General features: G+C 37.0%; 2 protein-coding genes across 4 annotated transcripts in view; both read right to left on the reverse strand.

The window, feature by feature from the left end:
* The window catches only part of tbc1d16 (TBC1 domain family, member 16), a 33,383-nt gene extending 24,643 nt beyond the window's left edge, over positions 1-8,740 (reverse strand). Inside the window, exon 1 of the mRNA XM_051887873.1 lies at positions 8,558-8,740. Coding sequence (XP_051743833.1) covers positions 8,558-8,624 — 67 coding nt within the window. The 5' untranslated portion in view covers positions 8,625-8,740. The remainder of the gene's footprint in view (positions 1-8,557) is intronic.
* A 533-nt stretch (positions 8,741-9,273) lies between these two features.
* Positions 9,274-19,930, reverse strand: gaa (alpha glucosidase). 3 transcript variants are annotated; one of them, XM_051888754.1, is made up of 20 exons: positions 19,857-19,930; positions 18,992-19,313; positions 18,647-18,798; positions 18,043-18,208; positions 17,861-17,957; positions 17,656-17,775; positions 17,456-17,574; positions 16,289-16,420; positions 15,974-16,084; positions 15,705-15,818; positions 15,174-15,258; positions 14,975-15,092; positions 14,708-14,841; positions 14,253-14,404; positions 13,368-13,516; positions 13,144-13,285; positions 12,472-12,570; positions 12,219-12,383; positions 11,742-11,894; positions 9,274-9,520 (listed from the first exon to the last, which is right to left on the reverse strand). In XM_051888754.1, the coding sequence occupies exons 2-20, from the start codon at positions 19,124-19,126 to the stop codon at positions 9,458-9,460; spliced, it is 2,406 nt and encodes an 801-aa protein (XP_051744714.1). In that variant the 5' UTR covers positions 19,127-19,313; positions 19,857-19,930; the 3' UTR covers positions 9,274-9,457. The 3 variants fall into 3 exon arrangements, with proteins under 3 accessions (XP_051744714.1, XP_051744712.1, XP_051744713.1); XM_051888752.1 differs by having other exon boundaries at positions 18,992-19,908; XM_051888753.1 differs by lacking the exon at positions 11,742-11,894 and having other exon boundaries at positions 18,992-19,914.
* Between the last annotated feature and the right edge of the window lie 374 nt (positions 19,931-20,304).

A 20,304-nucleotide genomic window follows, 5' to 3' on the forward strand; every position in this document is an offset into this window, starting at 1 on the left:
AATCCTCTCCTGTTGCCTCATGGGATAGTGAAGTGATCATCGTATGCACACTTCAGAATCTCGACGGTAGTAGGTTATCCGGTAACTTTTTGCAATACTGTTGAATGCTCGTGTATTCGGACATGCTACTCATTTGGCGTACAGTTCACATACTATATAGAAGCATTTGATTTTAGACGAAGTGCTAAACACTCGAAACACCTTAGCAACACCTTGGGAATCACTCAGAAGACTCTAGCACTGCAGAGTTGACATTAGCAATTTTTGAATAATCTAGGTATTGAATTATTTGAGACCCTAAATACTGATGATCAAACAGATGCACCAAGTGAAATGATCTTGAATAATGTTACCTTCTTGAAACAGCCTGGTTATTTGTGACTAAGTCACGCATAGACACACCTTAAAACAAACAGACACACAAATGTGCCAACTCACTGGAGGAACCCAAAGCTACAGCCGTGCATGTTATCCGCTCAACAGAAGGAAGCTTAAGTTACCAAACGTTTATAAAACACTTTACGGTCCTTTTTTTACCAGATACTGCCAGAGTCTTAATAATGTTCAAAAGCCAACAAGCTATCGAAGAAAAGGGCAACTTCACATGAAATTTCAAGCAGTAAATGCAAAGTGACATGCCTCATGTAAGCTTTAGACACTACTGTATAATTCTTGCATAACTATACATTATTTTATGACCATATTATTTGAGACTGAAAGACTACCGGTGCTGGTCATATAATTAGAATATCATCAAAAAGTTGATTTATTTCACTAATTTCATTCAAAAAGTGAAACTTGTATATTATATTCATTCATTACACACAGACTGATATATTTCAAATGTTTATTTCTTTTAATTTTGATGATTATAACTGACAACTAAGGAAAATCCCAAATTCAGTATCTCAGAAAATTAGAATATTACTTAAGACCAATACAAAGAAAGGATTTTTAGAAATCTTGGCCAACTGAAAAGTATGAACATGAAAAGTATGAGTATGTACAGCACTCAATACTTAGTTGGGGCTCCTTTTGCCTGAATTACTGCAGCAATGCGGCGTGGCATGGAGTCGATCAGTCTGTGGCACTGCTCAGGTGTTATAAGAGCCCAGGTTGCTCTGATAGTGGCCTTCAGCTCTTCTGCATTGGTGGGTCTGGCATATCGCATCTTCCTCTTCACAATACCCCATAGATTTTCTGTGGGGTTAAGGTCAGGCGAGTTTGCTGGCCAATTAAGAACAGGGATACCATGGTCCTTAAACCAGGTACTGATAGCTTTGGCACTGTGTGCAGGTGCCAAGTCCTGTTGGAAAATGAAATCTGCATCTCCATAAAGTTGGTCAGCAGCAGGAAGCATGAAGTGCTCTAAAACTTCCTGGTATACGGCTGCGTTGACCTTGGACCTCAGAAAACACAGTGGACCAACACCAGCAGATGACATGGCACCCCAAACCATCACTGACTGTGGAAACTTTACACTGGACCTCAAGCAACGTGGATTGTGTGCCTCTCCTCTCTTCCTCCAGACTCTGGGACCCTGATTTCCAAAGGAAATGCAAAATTTACTTTCATCAGAGAACATAACTTTGGACCACTCAGCAGCAGTCCAGTCCTTTTTGTCTTTGTTCTGACACTGTCTGTTGTTCAAGAGTGGCTTGATACAAGGAATGCGACAGCTGAAACCCATGTCTTGCATACGTCTGTGCGTAGTGGCTCTTGAAGCACTGACTCCAGCTGCAGTCCACTCTTTGTGAATCTCCCCCACATTTTTGAATGGGTTTTGTTTCACAATCCTCTCCAGGGTGCAGTTATCCCTATTGCTTGTACACTTTTTTTCTACCACATCTTTTCCTTCCCTTCGCCTCTCTATTAATGTGCTTGGACACAGAGCTCTGTGAACAGCCAGCCTCTTTTTGTGTCTTGCCCTTCTTGTGCAAGGTGTCAATGGTTGTCTTTTGGACAACTGTCAAGTCAGCAGTCTTCCCCATGATTGTGTAGCCTACAGAACTAGACTGAGAGACCATTTAAAGGCCTTTGCAGGTGTTTTGAGTTAATTAGCTGATTAGAGTGTGGCACCAGGTGTCTCAATATTGAACCTTTTCACAATATTCTAATTTTCTGAGATACTGAATTTGGGATTTTCCTTAGTTGTCAGTTATAATCATCATATTATATCATCATCATCATAGAAATAAACATTTGAAATATATCAGTCTGTGTGTAATGAATGAATATAATATACAAGTTTCACTTTTTGAATGGAATTAGTGAAATAAATCAACTTTTTGATGATATTCTAATTATATGACCAGCACCTGTATATTGAATAATTTGTGCTACCACTACTGCACATTTTTACATTCAAGTATTCAACTTTAACGTATAACTCAAAGTCCTGCTCTGTTTGTGCTACAGACATGCATGATTCCTCAAGCACTTTTCTAAGCGGTCAGAAATACTTGGGTCAGCAAACTACTACCTAGCAACAACCCAGAACAATCTAGCAACCACATGGCAATGCACTAAAAACTAGAACATCTTAGCACCCACTATTCACAAATGTAAAAACACTATAAAAATATTATTTGTTATGGGGCAGGTCTGTCTAAGTGCACTGCAAAAACACCAAAAGGTGATTAAAAATGTGTTTCAAACTTTCAAAGCATCTAAAACATACATGTTCACTAAAACACTCGTTTACACTTTATTTTAAGGTGATGTAGTTACATTGTATTTACTCAAATAAGTACTGATTAATGTTAATTAACTATATGTACTTTCTATAGAGTTACGGTTAGGGTTAGAGTTTGGTTTAGGGTTAGTTACTTGTAATTATTCACAATTTACTGTTACTACTAGTAAGTACAAGTAGTAATGTGTAACTAAGTCACCTTAAAATAAAGTGTTACCAAACATTTTACCTAAAAGAAAAAAAACCATTGCAAAAAATAGTTATTTGTCAACTACTCAAAAACAAATTATGCAACACTAGGAGTCATCCATCACTCATGACTTTCTCATTCTTCCTCTTCTGTCTTGTGATTTCATTTTTTCCTGTCTTAATTACTCTTCCTCTACTGGAATGGCATCGCACATTTGTGCTGATTAGAGGTCAACTTCCTGCCACAAAACCAAAGTATATGAAAAGCTAAAATCTCAGCTAAATAGTTTCTAATAGTGAGACATTTTTGCAAATTAATATGAAAAAAAGAGAGAAAAAAAGGCTGAAGAGACTCATTAAACAACCAGTGAAAACACCAGAGAACACTTCCTGAGAGAAACTCAAACCTAGATAAAGCAAATTAACAAATAAACCCTATACCATCTAAGTGTGTGCTCACACTTTGGTTACATTAAAACGAACTCTGGTGTGATTGCTCTGTTAGTACGGATCATTTGAATCCGTGTGAATGCCATCCAAACCCTGGTGTGCACCAAACAAGTGTGCCTTTGGTCAAGTCTCTTTGGTCAGTGTTGTTGCATTCAATCACACTAGAGTTCGTTTGGAAGCAGACCCACATTCTCACATTTCAACTGAACTCTGGTGCGGGTCAGATGAAGTATAAATGCAACCAAAGGGCCTGTCCAAATACTCGCACTTGTGATCTTAGCCACTTGAGAGCACGTGCACACAACATCTTCATGCAGAATATATTCTCTGGCTCTGTAGGATCTTACAACAGTTCCCACACTAGTGATTTATAGATTATCATGACAGAATATGCTAATCAATGACATGAAGATAGTTAACTCCACATCAGCTACATAAATTCATCAACTAACCGTTCAGAAACGTCCTGTTGCATTCTACATGTTGTCACTTCTTCTTGAGTCTCTCCATCATTGTCTGACTTCGGTTTGAACATAAAAGGCTGAACAGTTTCTGACATTTTCAGTGAGTCTGCGTGAGGTAATCGGTGCTGCTAACATGAGCTCTTGAAACTCCGCCCTCTTCGTAGGAGCAGCAGCTCATTTGCATTTAAAGGGACACACAAAAACAGAGTGTTTTTGCTCACCCTCAAAAAGTGACAAATTTAATTATTTCATAAATTTACTATAAAAATGATCTGTGGGGTATTTTGAGCTAAAACTTCACATACACACTCTGGGGACATCAGAGACTTGTATTACGTCTTGTAAAAGTGGCATTATATCACCCCTTTAACGCACGCTAAACCCACACTATCTCAAATACCGAGTGGTTCAAGGCTATCCCATCATGCATCATGTTCAGGAACTTGCGTGTCCCGAAATCACAAGATGTCGAGGAAAACATTCCACTGTAAGTTAAATTAATTAGATATTACATATAATTTGGTAGTAAAACATAAAGCATTGGACTTTTTTTTTGGTGCAACGATTTTTGTATTTCGTAGTATTTCTACAAATTTTGCAACTGCTTTTTTCACTTAATTAGATGCACCATAATTACTAAATTGTGTCATCTGTTACATAGGGACTACTGAACAGACATTTAGAAGTTTATTTTAAAATGCAAAGTTCAATGCAAATGCAAAGAAAATCAAAATAAAGATCTAAACTCTTGCACTATAAGTGTGTCCCTTTGGGTAATCAAAAGATCTACAAACACTTGCGGTCTCAGACCCATTTAAACACTTACAGGAAGTACATCATGTAAGTAGATCAAGTGCAAAGATCACAAGTGTGGGTATTTGGACAGCCCCATAGGCATCTAAACAAGCCAAAAACAGGACATGATGTCACAAGATGCGACTCTAAAAAGGACAGAATGCTCAAGCATACCTGGTTCTTCTCATCATAGGAGCTATGGTACCCATTTTAGTTCGGTTCAGGCGTCAGAACCGCCATTTCTTTGCAGCAGATCTTCGTTTACAAAAGAGAAATTCCTGCTGCTGTTTTGACTCCTTTACACATTTTATAAGCTTTGTGAGTTTTCAGCTGGTACCACCATATGTATGCACAAACTGTACAACAAGCACATTTAGCCCAGTGCACAGCATTGGTTTAGATGTTTGATAAGTTCCATCTCAAATATAAGTCATAAAATCTTTCCAGTGAGGTTGTGACCTTATCCTTATTTCTTTTGTTTCATATCTTTAGGTTCGGTGTTAAAAATGACAGTGTGAATGCTAAGCAAACCAGGACTAAATCTATCATTTTTATACATAAGCGCACCAAGAGAACAGAACTACAAGTGTGAAAACATCATAAGGCAATTTCTGGGAAATTTAAGAAAAGAACAAGTTTGTCCAGAAAGGTTACCCTAAGACTTGAGAGTTCAATTTTCCTTAATTTTTAGAGGGACTATTCAGGTGGATGAATGGCCACATGTATCATATGGCTATAATTACAGGCCAAACACGACTCCAGTGAATAAACATGCCACATCATGGCACTGGACTATCAGACACGCAGGCAACATCAGAAGAAAGTGATTGTGTACTATCAGGAGTATGCTAAGAAGAGAGTGTCGCTAGTAGAAGCATGTGTTGTTTCTCCTTGGAGCTGTCAGCGCTGCTGCAATCTCTCGCTCTGGCAGACATCAACTCCATACAACAGAACAACAGCCTCACCAGGAATGCACTTCAAAATCTACAGAGAAGTTCGTTTGGTGTCTTACTTTCAAACCAGATCAAATTATAGCTCACCCAAAAAGGAAAATTCCCTCATGTTATTCCAAAAATTAAAGTCTGACGAATGACCATTGTAATGATTCAATGATTGCACTAGGCAAGATATGAAATAACACTTGCTTGCACATACAATTTTTAATAAATCAGACAATGCATATCAGAAATTATGAAGCTTTTTCCACTTACAATTTTTTTCCTCACAATTGTGAATTTATATCTCGCAATTGTAAGTTATAAACTCGTAATTGCCAGTTTACATCGCGCAATTCTGACTTTTTTCTTGGAATTGTGAGTTTACATTTCTCAGTTCTGTTTTTTTTTCCGACATAGAATAAAAAAAATAAAAAAAGGTAACTGAGACTTTTACCTTACAATTCTGACTTTTTTTTCTCAAAATTGTGAGTTTATATAATCGCAACTGCAAGTTATAAACTTGTAATTGCCAGATTATATCTCGCAATTCTGACTTTTTCTCGGAATTGCGATTTTTTTTCGCGATTCTGTTATTTTGTTTCTGCCATGGAATAAAAAACTAAAAAAGGTAATTGAGACTTTTTCTCACAATTCTGACTGATTTATCGCGATAAAAATCGCACGTGATTTGGCAAAGGCTGCGATTATTTAATGCGCAGCTTGTTAGAGCTTTACGGCTCTGTGATCAGTAGTAAATGCTTCTCCATCTGAAAGCCAGAGGGCGCTCTTGCGCAGAAACTCAAAATATGCCCCGCAGAAGTAGATAACAAGCGTCATATCGCTGTAGCTGAACAAACAGAAGATTGAAACGCTTTGATTGATTAAACATGACTAATAAACACACGACTGTCTTATTCTGTGTAAGAAGCCACATCACCTCACAGAATGACGCTCAACTGTTGTTATGAAGTGAGTTTGGAGTAAAAACATGTTATTAAATGTGGTCTTTTGTTGGACAAGATGTTAATAAATGCTTCTCATGTCTGGAAAGATGTTTGACGCATGTTGCTTTTTCAAATGTACATTATAAGCGATTCAAACTCACAGTGCTTTCAGATGGATTAGTATTCGGAGCCATACTTCATTGACGAGTTGCGCATAAAAAAAAAAAAACAATCGCAGCCTTTGCGATTTCATAATCGCACTAAGAATCGCGTTTAAGTGATATTCGCGTTCAAGTTCAATGTTATTTTTCGTATCGTGCGATAAATCGTGCAGCCCTGTTCTGACTTGTAATCTTACAACTGTGAGTTTATTTCTTGCAACTGCAAATTATAAACTCGTAATTGCCAGATTACATCTTGCAATCCTGATTTTTTTCTAATAATTGCAAGTTTACATTTCGCAATTCTGTTTTTTGTTTCTGCCACGGAATAAAAAAAATAAATAAAAAAGTAACTGTGACTTTTTATCTTACAATTCTGACGTGTTTTCTCACAATTGTGAGTTTATATAATCGCAACTGCAAATTATAAACTCATAATTGCCAGATTATATCTCACAATTTGAACTTTTTTCTTGAATTGTGAGTCTACATTTCTCAATTCTGTTCCCGACATTCCGAGACTTTTTATCTCACTTTCCACACAAATGAGTTTATATATTGCAACTGCAAGTTATAAACTCGTAATTGCCAGATTATCTTGCAATTCTGATTATCTTGCAATTCTGACTTTTTTCTTGGAATTGCAGGTTTACATTTCACAATTCTGTTTTTTGTTTCTGCCACGGATTAAAAAAAAAAAAAGTAATTGTGACTTTTTATCTCACAATTCTGACTTGTTTTCTCACAGTCATGAGTTTATATCTCACAATTTTGACTTTTGGTCTCAGTTAACATCGCAATTGCGAGTTAACACCTTGCAAAAAAAAAAAAAAAAAAAAAAATCTCAGAATTGTGAGATAAAAAGTCGCAATAACCGTTTTTTATTCCGTGGTGGAAACGAGCTTCCATAGACATGGCAGCACATTTTGGTTGCATTTTATTAACCCCTTGCTTGTATTTGATCACCATGCAACTTTTTTGACCGTCATGCACAAGTTCAATGAGATTTTTTTTTTTTTTTTTTTTTTTTTTGTGAATAACAACTTACATTTTTGTCTGTTCCTGTTCACAAGGCTATTTTATGGTGCTTTTTTGTTCTTTTTTGGAGCTTGACAGCCCCTGATCTTATATGCTTTTGTTGTATGGAGTAAAGCAGTGTGAACATTCTTAAAAACATTTCCTTTTGGGATCCACACTTTATATTAAAAAGTCCCTAACCTTACCCGTCCCTAACCTTAGCCGTGTTTTGCAATACAACATAATTACCTAACATTTTTATTTTATTTTATGCAAGTACATAATTGTTAAAGACAACAAATATAAAGTGGGACCTCTTTTCATGTTCCACAGAATAAAAAAAAAAAAAAAAACTAAAAACAAAAACTATATAGGTTTGGAATAACATGCAGGTGAGTGAATGACAGAATTTAATTTCCTTAAGAAGTGCTTTTAAATGTCATAAAATCATTTATTGGGGCAAAGGCATATTAATCCCAATAGCAAAGTACAAAGTTACAAGGTCTTCAGCAATTAATGTGTGCATGTCCTAAAATAAGCATTACAGTAGATAAATACATAAAGAGATATGAAACAAACTACACCAGACACATCAGAAGAACAGACATGTGTTCACATTGATCATGTTCAGGCCTGTATCAGCTGTTTTATCCTTTTGATCAGGGTGATTGACCTGTATCAATATTGTATTTTAAAGGACAAACCCTTTCGTCCCACTCTGACGGATCACATATCGCAAATGAGGACTGATTTCGGACGGGAGTCGTGCTGAGGTCCGTTATATCTGCTGTAATAGACAAATCTGCACTGCCGTACCCATATGGGACGCTAACTAAACTACTTCCAATAATGACATCCGTAAGAATGAATTTGTAATCGAAAATCATACACGCAGCAGTCTTACCTTCAGTACCAGAAACGATTACAACCGTCGCTACACGTCCATAGCAGAAGTGGCGCGTCCGGCTCATATATTAAAGATCCAGGCTACGGTGAATGACGCGTATGTTTATCGGTGACACTTCACTCCGCACGCCGCCGTTGACGGCAGACTGAAGCCCCGCCCACTGACATTCCGTTGCTTCCGGAAAGACACTGCGCTTCCTCTGAACGCAACGCTCGAGGCAGGACATTGGTCCTGCTTATAATAAGCTGCTAAGCACAAGAAACACATGTGTCTTTTGTTAAAGTGTTGGGATTAGCATTTATAAAAGTGTAAAATGTTAAACGCATATGGAACATTTTGAAAAAGAACTTGTACACTGACAAACTGTAAGAAAAGAAAATCACTGCAGTCTCGAATTATTTAGCCCTAAATTTAATTTTATAATATCATATTATTTTATAATATAATTACATTTAATCCAAGCTTAAATTCAAAATCTTTTATTCAGTAACCATATGCATAGGCCTATGTATTTAGCTATTTTTATAATCTAAATAACAATAATAATAAATAATAACTCCACAAAAAAAGAACAATAATAACAACAATTCTTCATTTTTTTTTTTAATTTAAAAATAAAAAGGGGAAAAATATTACTATGATCTATAGAGTCATGGGAAATGCTTATTATTCTGATTATTTTATCACTGTCACACAACAATAAAAGCATTAAGAACATTTCATAAAAATAAACATTTATTTTAAACAAAAGTGACATTTAAATTACAATGTACAGGAGAAACAGGCTGAGCATTTTTACATTTATGCATTTGTAAGACTTTTACCCAAAGCAAGTCACATTTAACATATCCAAAGCACAGAACATTTACACAGCAGAATTACAGCAGAGATTTCTCATCAGCTCCACTGTACGGTGAACATGGCTGTCATGGGTAAGTCCAGTCCAGGCACTGTAAGAACCTGCGACACACACATACACACACACACAAATTTTATGAAAGCATTCTATTATCAACACATTTTAATGACTCATAAGGACCCTTTTCACATTTCCTCAGAAGCAGAAGTGGTCAAAGTTGGGTAAACTTAGTGGTAATTAAAAGGGAAACAACAGCAAATATAATTTTTGTATTCCATTTGCTCCAACATCAAAAAATCCATTATTCCACAACTTTCCAAAAAAGTGAAAAAATATAGAGAGACTGATTACAGCAGTCAGAAGAGAGAATGATTTGCCATCACTCTCTCAGTCGTTGTGTTAGAAAAACCCTTGCAGAAGTGTTAAAGGGGTTATTCAGAAACTCACTATTATTGACACCGGTGGCTGTTAAGTGAACTGCAGACAGCAAATTATTGCTCATGCTTGCACTTGTGCACACGTAAAGTACTGAAAATAATTCAATGCCTCGATATACTCACAAAGATTTTTTTTGTTTATTGCTTAGAAGTAAAAAGAAGTTTTAGGAAATAACTTTGTAGTGCGATATGCTGTTAATGAACATCCAGACACCATCTACGCTGCCGACAGCGAAATTTAGATTAATATATAAATATGTGCTGCGAGCTTTGCACTCAATAACAAAATAAACATAAAAAACAGCGGTGAGAAAGCAGCAGTTAAGAAAGCATCTGATCGTAGCCAGGGGCAATTCTAAGATTTCAGTATTGGGGGGTTCGGGCCCCAACGAGGGTATGATTTAAAAAAATAAATAATTACATTGTTTGTATAGTAGGCATGAACAAGATTCTACACTACATACCAAGTCAATCCCTGAATATTGAATTAATTTTTGATCGTTTTAAATAACCAGCTAATGTTCATTAATATTCATTAGACAAACTTTATGTTACTGTAATTGTCTAGATTGGCAATACGTGGGTAAAATATTTTTTAATATTTTTTGTATGTAATGTTTGTAACACTATTATTTTTTAACTACATTTGTGCAGTAAAATTAACTTAGATCTACACTTATCATTTTCATTCATGGAGATGCCATGCTTTAGTGGAGAATTTCTGTCACCTGGTGGAAAACAAACACTTTTAACATGAAAATTACATGAAATTACAACTATAACCAGTAGATGGCTGCAGAGGACCACTCATTAGCTCATCTGCCATCTCAGCTCCCCTTAGTTGTTTTTTTCACATTTTACTTTTGGATGTATCATAAAATTAATATTATAACAAATTTTAGCAATTTTATTGCACTGAAGTATGAAGGATAGCAAGAGTAAGAAAAGTTACAAAGTCTCATGCCATTTAGATGAAAGGAATTTCACTAAATAAATAAATAAGCCCAGATTTTACAGTGGATGGGAAACCGTCTTAAATCACCCCCGCATCATATTATGTAAACAGCATTTATGACAGAGAACTACACAGATGGAGATATCATGACAATCTATCAATAAATGCACACACGATGTCCTCTGCTTTTGTTGCTTGTGCTACTACTGACTGAAAAGCATGCTGAATAACGCAGACTAAAATACGGGGATGAGCCGAAGCCTGTCGCCGGTTTCATATGAGTTTTAAATGAGATTGAGGCGATCCTGTATTAGTGTACATATTATGGAGTCAATCACAAATTTTTAGCCCTCCTAAATCGAGCCTAGTGACGCCCCTGATCGTAGCGATGTAGATATGTTTGCACGAGCTCTGCAATTCACTAGCTATTCAAATTATGATAATTTGATTATAAAGTATATTTGAGACTATAGATCTGGCAGAAATGTGACACTTTATTTTGAAATAATTCCTTTTCTTTGCATGACACATTGAAATTAAAGTACAGAATCATGTGAATGGAAGAGAGGCTCTGTTCACTACAAGTTGTTCCCACATTGGCAATAAAAAAGCGATTAATACATAAAGATTCTTACATTTAGCCCCTTTAATTTGTTTTTTTGTCATTTATTGCCGAGGTAATATATAACAATAAATAGGGCTATAGAATTATAAATGTATATTACATTTAAAAAAATGGAAATATGAAAAACTTTACAAGATTTTCGATGTTAACTGTGGAAATGTGCCATCACAGTCTGTGAACAAGGTCCATTAAAATTAAATATGAAATACACATTAATCACCATCATATGTACATACTAACTGGAGTAAAAGTAAACCAAAATATGTAGACTAACACAAATCTACACCTCAGATGTTGATGCATACCTTGGTGTCTGGGCTGTACGAGAAGTCATGAACCTTTTGTCCATTGGCCCACACTTCTGTAGGTCGAGTCTGAACTCCGAAAACACGTACTTCCCCGAGGACCAAATGATCGAGAGCTTTGTTTAATTTGACTGGCTTACTGACCACATAAGACTACAGGGGAATAAAATATCAAATAAATAATAGATTGCATTTCAAATGAATGCACATGATCATATCTTTTGAGTATTCTGCTATAATCCATTTGTATGTTGAATTTCAGCTGGTGTTCTAGCTGTCTTCATTTTTATAAATTGCACATAGAGCTGTTGATAGCAATAACAACCCTTGCTGTTTTTTCAATTTTACTGCCTGCTGAAGCAATTCATTTTGGACTGCTCCAACACAGAATAACAATGGGAAACAGATGTTAAATCGAAAAATCCTCATCCAAACCATTCATTTCAACAAGCAAGCAAAATTCACCCTATTTCGTACCTCTTCAGCAAAGAAGAGAACATATGAATAATCTCCCCGCTCAAAAGTGTCCAGACTTTCCCCATCATCCCAGAAAAGATCCCCTTTGGCCCAATTTTCTGCAGACAGTGCCACAATCAGAGTGAAAGAGTTTCTGCGAGATGCTGTAGTCGTCAATGCGGGAACCTGGTATATGAATAAGAAACAGCAAAAGTTCACTTGCTACACAGCAGAAATTAGATAATATTATTGTTAGATCTGGTCTTTACAGCACCTGCTGCGGGATGATGCTCCCCTCTCTGACATGAATGTTAATAGTGTCCAAAGGGGCAGGGAACAGAATGTATTGCCCTTTACTGTAATATGCTCGCCCCTATAAGAAAACACAGAGGATTCAGTCTCATTTACCTTTAAGGCATCATCTCATATGCCTTTGAATTACAATGTACCATAATAACTTTGTAAACATATCATAATGTGAAGCAGGCTATGCCAAAAAATATTGAAGGTGTTTAGTTAGAAGGCAAAACAGCCCAGTATTAAAAATATTTTGTACTAACATTATAAGTAGAACTTGGGGAAAAAATAAATAATAAAACAACTGAGCTAAAAAAAATTCAGCATCATTACTCCAGTCTTCGGTGTCACATGATCCTTCAGAAATCATACTAATATGATGATTTGATGCTCAAGAAACATTTCATATTGATATCAATGTTGAAAACAGTTTCCCATCACAGGAAAAAATGACATTTAAAAATATATAAATAATTGAAAACCTTTCTTTTCAATTGTAATAATATTTCACAATATTACTATTTTTACTGTATTTTGGCCAAATAAATGCATCCTTGGAGAGACTTCTTTCAAAAACATAAAAAATATGAATTTTCCCAAACTTTTGACTAGTAGTGTATGTAGGGTATAGTATAAGATTAAGGATTACATTGTGCAGACTGTACCAAGTCCCCAGGGGGAGATAAGCCGTCACCTCCACTGCTCCCTGTTCCAGAACCGGACTGATAAGCAGTGAGCTCCCCCACAGGAACTGCCTGTCAATGGTCTGGCAATTTGGATCAGTGGGGAACCTGAAAGAAATGAGCAATCTCAGAAAACAGATCATCGCTGAGCTCAGATAAAGAGATATTGAGCTGGAATAAACGTGTGTACTCAAGGAAGAGGGAACGAGCCACAGTGCTGGCAGAGGTGTGTGCATGATGGAAGAGTGTGTAGAGGAAGGGCAGGAGAGAGTATCGCAGTGTAGTCACAGTCCTCATGGCATCTTGGGCTTGCTGGCTAAATACATATGGCTCTTGGGGCTGGAAATATGAAATATGAGAAGAAATATTCATCTATCTATCTATATCTATATCTATATATATATATATATATATATATATTAGGGGATTTTTGGTTGCACAAGCGCATTTAATTTTTTTTGCAGTAATTAGTTTATCCACAAGGTGGCAACCGTGCCCTGGGGGTGTCGATTCCAAGGTAGTTGAAGAAAACCTGCGTAAACAGAACAGACCGGAACACATGCAAGCTACAGTGACATCGGAGGCCTACATAGACGAGAGATTGTGCGAAGAGGTTAGAAAGTACCCTCATTTGTACAACTCTAGCCTGAAAGCATACAAAGATATTTACATGTACTTGTAACTCGTGGTGAGAGATTGCTCAAATCTGCACGTGTCGAGCGCCTGTGTATGCGTGCGAGTCAAATGAAGTATACTTTGCAAGGCTGTGCATTTGATTGTGCGTGTACAGAACGAAGTATACCCAGGGCTTTATTTTCAAGCTGTTTTATTTATCTTTCTGCGGTTGAAACACTGGTTGAGAGAGTTGCATTACTGCACGCGCCCCCTTCTGGACTGGAGTGTGGATCGCCTGTGACTGACTGCATTCGTCGTCAGACTGTATGCACCGAACCGTGACGTATGTACCGTGAAGGTTCGGGATGAATACAGTACATGCACTGTTACACCCCTAATATATATATATATATATATATATATATATATGATGACTCTAAACTGTTGATCAATATCTCACAGCATTGGGTTTGTCGTTATGATTTCTCATAAAAGGGTAAAAGGCTCCGAGTTGTGTCCAGCGCACACACAGCTCTTCAGTAGTGTCGCCACCAAATCCACATACATCAGCTCCCACTAATGGAACGCCATAGAGTCCAAACAGGAGCACAGCTGATACAGACACACAAACACAGCAATAAACCAACAATAGGGACAAAACATGCTTTGCAACAACAACAAAAAAAAGAAAACAAAGACATGTGCAAGTCACTACTCAGCTTATCTTCCAAAACATTTCCATATCTAGGGGGCTAAGTGAGGGAGCTTGCATTGTGAATGTTAGAACATCTCTAGACAGAGTAAGTGGATGTGTGTTAGCATTTGCGGATGTTGGCAAGCACTTGTAGGGCCAGGACTAAGCAAAACGTATTTGAAACCATATTTCAGCATATGTTTATAATTTTTCTTTCTCACCAGGTATTGAAAAGCGCAGTTGCTCCCAGTCACTCTGCACATCTCCTGTCCAGTGTGCAGAGAAACGGCCCAGTCCTGGAAAAGACGACCGGGATAGGACAAATGGACGAATGCCCTTTACTTTCAACAATGCCCTGAAATACAAATGAGTGGAAAGTTGGTAATAATGTCAAACCATATCAAATAGAGCTGCTCACCAATGAACTTTCTCCCTATGTCATGTGAGATATTTACGGTTTGTATAAACTGAAGAAGCATTTCTCTGACCTGTGGGTGGCGATGGCCTCGGTCAGCCCGTAGAGATTGTGCAGATTGTAATGATTGGACAGATACTGCTGGGCGGACATACACAAAGTTCCTGAGTTTAACTGACATCCAATCACACCTGTAAACCCAGACAGATCTCTTCATGCAGGTCACATAAAATCAGTAATAGTCATTTTACAAGAGTATTTACTGTACTGACCTGGTGTATAAGGTGGTTTCTCCAAGTCAGAGTCAGGACATCCATCCACAGATCCCTGGACAAAATTTGATGGCTCATTCATATCCTGTGAGCAGAATTTCAAAGACATTTAGAACTTATTTATGAAGGCCTGATCACACCAAGAATGATAACTATAAAGATATAGTTCTAAAAATCATTCTAAATATTAAAGAATAGCAGAGTTTACAGCACAGCTATAATGATAACAACACATATTCCAAACAATATTGCTGGAATCACTTTCAGAATGATTTTTTTTCCAGCTGATGAATGATAAAAACATTGACAGTCAATCAGAATCCATTCTGATGTAAAGCGCTTGAGCATTTAAAGCGGCTGATGACAAAATGCAGCGCATGCTTATTGAAAAACAACATGAAAACAACATTATTCGTGATTTAAAGGGGAAAAAATACAATGTAGGTAAAGAGTGTGGCCCTCTTTAACCTCATACATTCATGTTTTGTTGCCTTTGTATGTTTATTTATAGTTTACTCTATTAGTACTTACTATCCAGAGTCCATCCACAGGTACAATGCTGTGAAAGACTCTGATACAGTCCATCCACCAGTCCTGTGTTGTAGGATTGGTGAAATCTGGGAATGCAGTTGGACCTGGCCAAACCTGATTATAAATACATGCAAAATCTTTATACTCCATATCCCATCATGACTATAATACTACGAGTAATACAGTGGTGCAGAAAGAAAATACATCTTGTAAATGACATTATCACGACTAACTTTTAGTGAGGTTAATATTTCATGTGTGACACTAACCTTCCCAATTAGGATCTGTCCAGTGGAGTTGGTGATGAACACTCCCCTCTTCAACCCATCGTCAAAGGGTTTGTATGAACCAGGAGGACTCGTGCTGCTGATGCCTGGATCCTAACACAAGACCACATGCTATACACTGTGACTAATATATACTGTGACTAATATATATATATATATATATATATATATATATATATATATATATATGCAGTAATATATATAAGATATTGATACCACTAACACACAAGCATCACACAAGCAAGTGCAAACAATGCAAGATGAAAGAGTTTCCATCACAGAATATCATCCACGTACCAGAATGAGCACATACTTCATGCCCAGCTGATGGAACTCTTCAACCATTTGGGGAAGATCTCCAAACCGTTGTGGATCAAAAGTAAAGACTCTTCTTTGGTCCGCATAATCAAGGTCATTCCATTGTACATCCTACAGAAGTGAACTGAAAGTTATTAAGGTTATCAAGGAAAACTTGGTCAAAGAATATTGTCTCTTTCTCTATACAGTATAGAATGGCATACTACCATACTACTTTACATTTTTTACAGTATGTGCAGTATACTATAACTATACTCTGTTATAATTTATACAGCGTGTGCATAATTATTACGCAAATCGATATTCTGCAATTAATCTGTGTCTTTTCTTCTCCAGCTGTTTTATGTGAGCCTCCTGTCCCAATAAGCATTTCTTTCTATAGTATTGCATCCTTCTCATGGGCATTTAATAATTTTACCTTTTACCTGTAAAAGACAACCTGCTTAACAGTTATGCACATCTGAATATAAGACAATTTTTCACTTCCAGCCCTCGTTAACAATTACATATATCACTTATAAATGATTATATACAAATTTGATAGTAGTTATTAATATTGATGTGGTTTGGAATTGGTAAAATGTGCTTGGATAAAAAATGATCAGAATATTGACTTGCATAATAATTATGAACGCACTGTATAGTTATATTAACTATAACAGAGCATATCATGCTGGATACTGTATCCCACAATGCAACGTGTCCTTCCATTTCTAGTATGACAAACAAACTAGAAGCAATATTAACAACAATTTTACACAAAATTGGATTAACAAAAGAAAAAACATTTTTAGAGATGATAACTGGGTGGCAATGTTAAGTGACAACAATATAGGACACAACAGTTTTTGCCCACAACAACATTCAAAGCCCCATATTCAATATTAAAATGTTTACTCACAATTTCTACCCAATAAAATATATTAAAACTTGGCATAACTAGCAAAATGTATATTCATTATAAATTTAGTTTTAAGATTGTATTAATTTCCCAGTCTAGAAATCACACTTATAAAATGAATTAAAATGAAAATTTAAATCATTTTAACAGCTAATCATGAAGTTTGCTGAGAAGCACTGGTATATACTGTTCAGTATGCAGTATGTTACTTCCAAACACAGCCATTACTTATTCTATTTACATACTAGAGGGATCTTGGCCTGGCGCATGAGCTGTACCACTGTTCTTGTGATGTTGGTGGATGTATAACCCCAGCGACAGAGGTGGAAGCCCAGTGACCAGTAGGGTGGCATCATAGGATAACCTCAAAGATACAACACAATAAGTTGAATTGTGGGTAAACTATAAATCTAATACAGTACGTGGGCTGTCTATTGTTAAATACCTATAACCTCATGGTACTGCTGTATCACACTCTGAGGACTAGGGCCTAAGAAGATGTAGAAGTCCAGTATTCCTCCAACGGTCACCCATGTTAATGCTGGAGCGGGCTGCATTAACACTTCTACAATTGGCAAATTTGAAGACTTTTAGTGATATCAGTAAATGAGACCCATAAAGAAGCCAATTTAGACAACAAAACGCTGTACCCATTGCATTGCTGTTGAGAAGGAAGACTCCATGTGCCTGTCCATCACCTTCTTGGACTAGGAAGAAAGGGTGGGAGCCATACAGGTTGGCACTTCTCTACAAAGGGCCATATAAAATATTAAATACAGCTGTGAAGAGAAGGGAAGTTAAAGAAGAATGTGAAATGATGTGAAGGCCTTACATGTGGTGCCATGTCTCTGTTCCATAATGAAACAGAGCTCCAGTTGAGGTCCAGCGTGATGGGGGTGTAATGTTCACCCAATCCAGATATCACAGAGGAAGCCATGCTGGTGGAGAGCTGTAGATACTGATCTGCAAACAGGAGGGGGCCTATTGTAGTATTCAGACTACGGGGGAAAAAATACAATGCATTTGTGCAATGTAAAAAAAATATCAGACATTTGGTTGAATGACTTTTCAGGACCTATCCCAAAACTGTGTCAAATAACAATTTTTTACCATACAGTATTGTGTGAAATTTTAAAAATGTGACAATACCAGCATTTCCCCCTAGCATTTTGAGTGCTGTTGAGCGGATTCTTAAACACCTCTGATTGGCCATTGTGTTCACGCGCTCAACAGATATGTCTCTGATTGGTCATTGTGTTCATGTGCTCAACAGATATGTCTGTGATTGGCTAAAATGATCAACGCTTCAAAAACATGTTGAAAATAGACATCTTTGACGTTTGAAAGCAGGCATCTAAGAGCGTCACAATCAGAAGATGCACAATATAAGCAGAAAACATACAAAACAAGAAAAGAAAAAAAGGAAGTACACTTACAGAACACGGCCATTGGATTTTCGTCGTACAATAAACCCAAATGGATCTGGTTGGAAGTCAACATCATAGAGGGGGATTTGTCTGTCCTTGTGACCCCTGGATTGGGACGTCACAAAGGGGACCTCGTATCGTGGAGATGCTGGATCCTTCAGCTGTGGTAAAGTGAAGTCAGCAAGATAAGTCAGCTGGAATACACTACATGGCTTTTAGAAATCTGATTCAAGAGTTTATATTTCCCAGAATTCAAGGACAGATCATGTGACTGTGTTAAATTTCTCCAAAAATTACAATATCTGATTTGTAACTGTACGATTTGTAATTGAAAAGACTGAAAGAATTGCTCACAGTGAGGTGAAGACGACCCAAAGACTCTGCAATCACATCTAGCTGCAATGTGGGAATGTCCCGGGGCAGATATGAGGGTGCAGAACGGGTCAGCATGGCCCTTTGGCCCCTCTCTGTGGGTAACAAGGGCCCCATTTGGTAGCCTGGGTAACGGACTGGGTAGAAACACCATGGTGGTCCTCTTAATCCAGATAGTGGTAGAGGCACATAGCAGCATCCTCTGCCCTCACAATCGGCTCGACTCAAAGATCTATCACGGCCACAGTCGATGCGGCTCTCCACAGCTATACTACACTGATCTCCAACAGAACTAGTGTGAGTCCTGGGATCAGCAGAAAAATTAAGATTATTGCTGAAGTTCTTCTGGGATTGAACGCTCCTTTGTGAGATATCTGAACTATGTCGCCATTCTTCTGAAAGGGCTAATGAAACATTCTTGTCCTTGTGCACCAGGATATGAAGAACAGAAGTCAGAAATATTAAGGTCAATAGTGCAAATGTGTGCAGGAGCCCACCACCAATTCTGGCCATTTAAAGGGGTTAGTTTGGCTCTTCTTGCATTAAACACGAGTTTGCAAAGCTAGAAATCGTAAAATAAGAGTAAAAGAGTAAAACAAGACAGCATGTAAGACATTTGCTGTCAACGCATAAATCAGCTCTTGTTCAAATCAGACGAGAAAATGCGCATGCGCAGGTGCGCACTAACAAGACTACAAATGACGAGTTTACAAATTCTTTAAGTTTATTCAGACTTGCTTTTAAAGAAGCATATTGGAATCTTAATTATATATTACTGCGCCTGTAACTGCAAGCGCTTAGTAAATAATATTTTTAAGTATCGTGTAAGTTTTGAACCTTGACTCACTCATGCTTTTTATTAGCTTAAAAACGTTCATCGGCGTACATCTCTCTGGGCGCCGCCATGTTTCAATGACGTCACGCGCCTGGATCTCGGCAAAATGTATTTTATTCTTTATTTTATTCCGCCTCTTGATTTTATTTCCTGCCTTTGTGAGTTTGTGAATTAATTTACATTGTTCAATTATATGAGCGCATTTGCTGCATATTGAATGTGTATTTTGCACTGCTTAAAGTTGTTCGGAAAAGTTTAATAAACAAGAAAGTTAAATAAAAAAGAGAAAACAAAACAGACAAAGACCAATTTGCATGAACAAGTGCGTAGACATACAAAATAAATACGAAACAAAAAATAAAAAAACTAAGAAATTATTAAGGGTTTATATAAAAATAATCAGTCTGCAGATCATACAATTTAATTGCTACAAGAAAAAACCTCCAGTATTTTAAAGAAT

The sequence above is a fragment of the Ctenopharyngodon idella genome, chromosome 3, assembly GCF_019924925.1.
Source record: "Ctenopharyngodon idella isolate HZGC_01 chromosome 3, HZGC01, whole genome shotgun sequence".
NCBI classification, from domain to species: Eukaryota; Metazoa; Chordata; class Actinopteri; order Cypriniformes; family Xenocyprididae; genus Ctenopharyngodon; species Ctenopharyngodon idella.

Bases quoted from the DNA above. Each gene is read 5' to 3' on its own strand.
- gaa (XM_051888752.1), bottom strand. From the start codon at position 19,522: ATGGCCAGAATTGGTGGTGGGCTCCTGCACACATTTGCACTATTGACC. The intron at 14,405-14,707 runs GTGAGAAAGAAA...TGTCTGTATCAG, and splicing joins ACTGCGCTTTTCAATACCTG to CTGTGCTCCTGTTTGGACTC. The intron at 13,517-14,252 runs GTGAGATATTGA...TCATATTTCCAG, and splicing joins ATAACGACAAACCCAATGCT to CCCCAAGAGCCATATGTATT.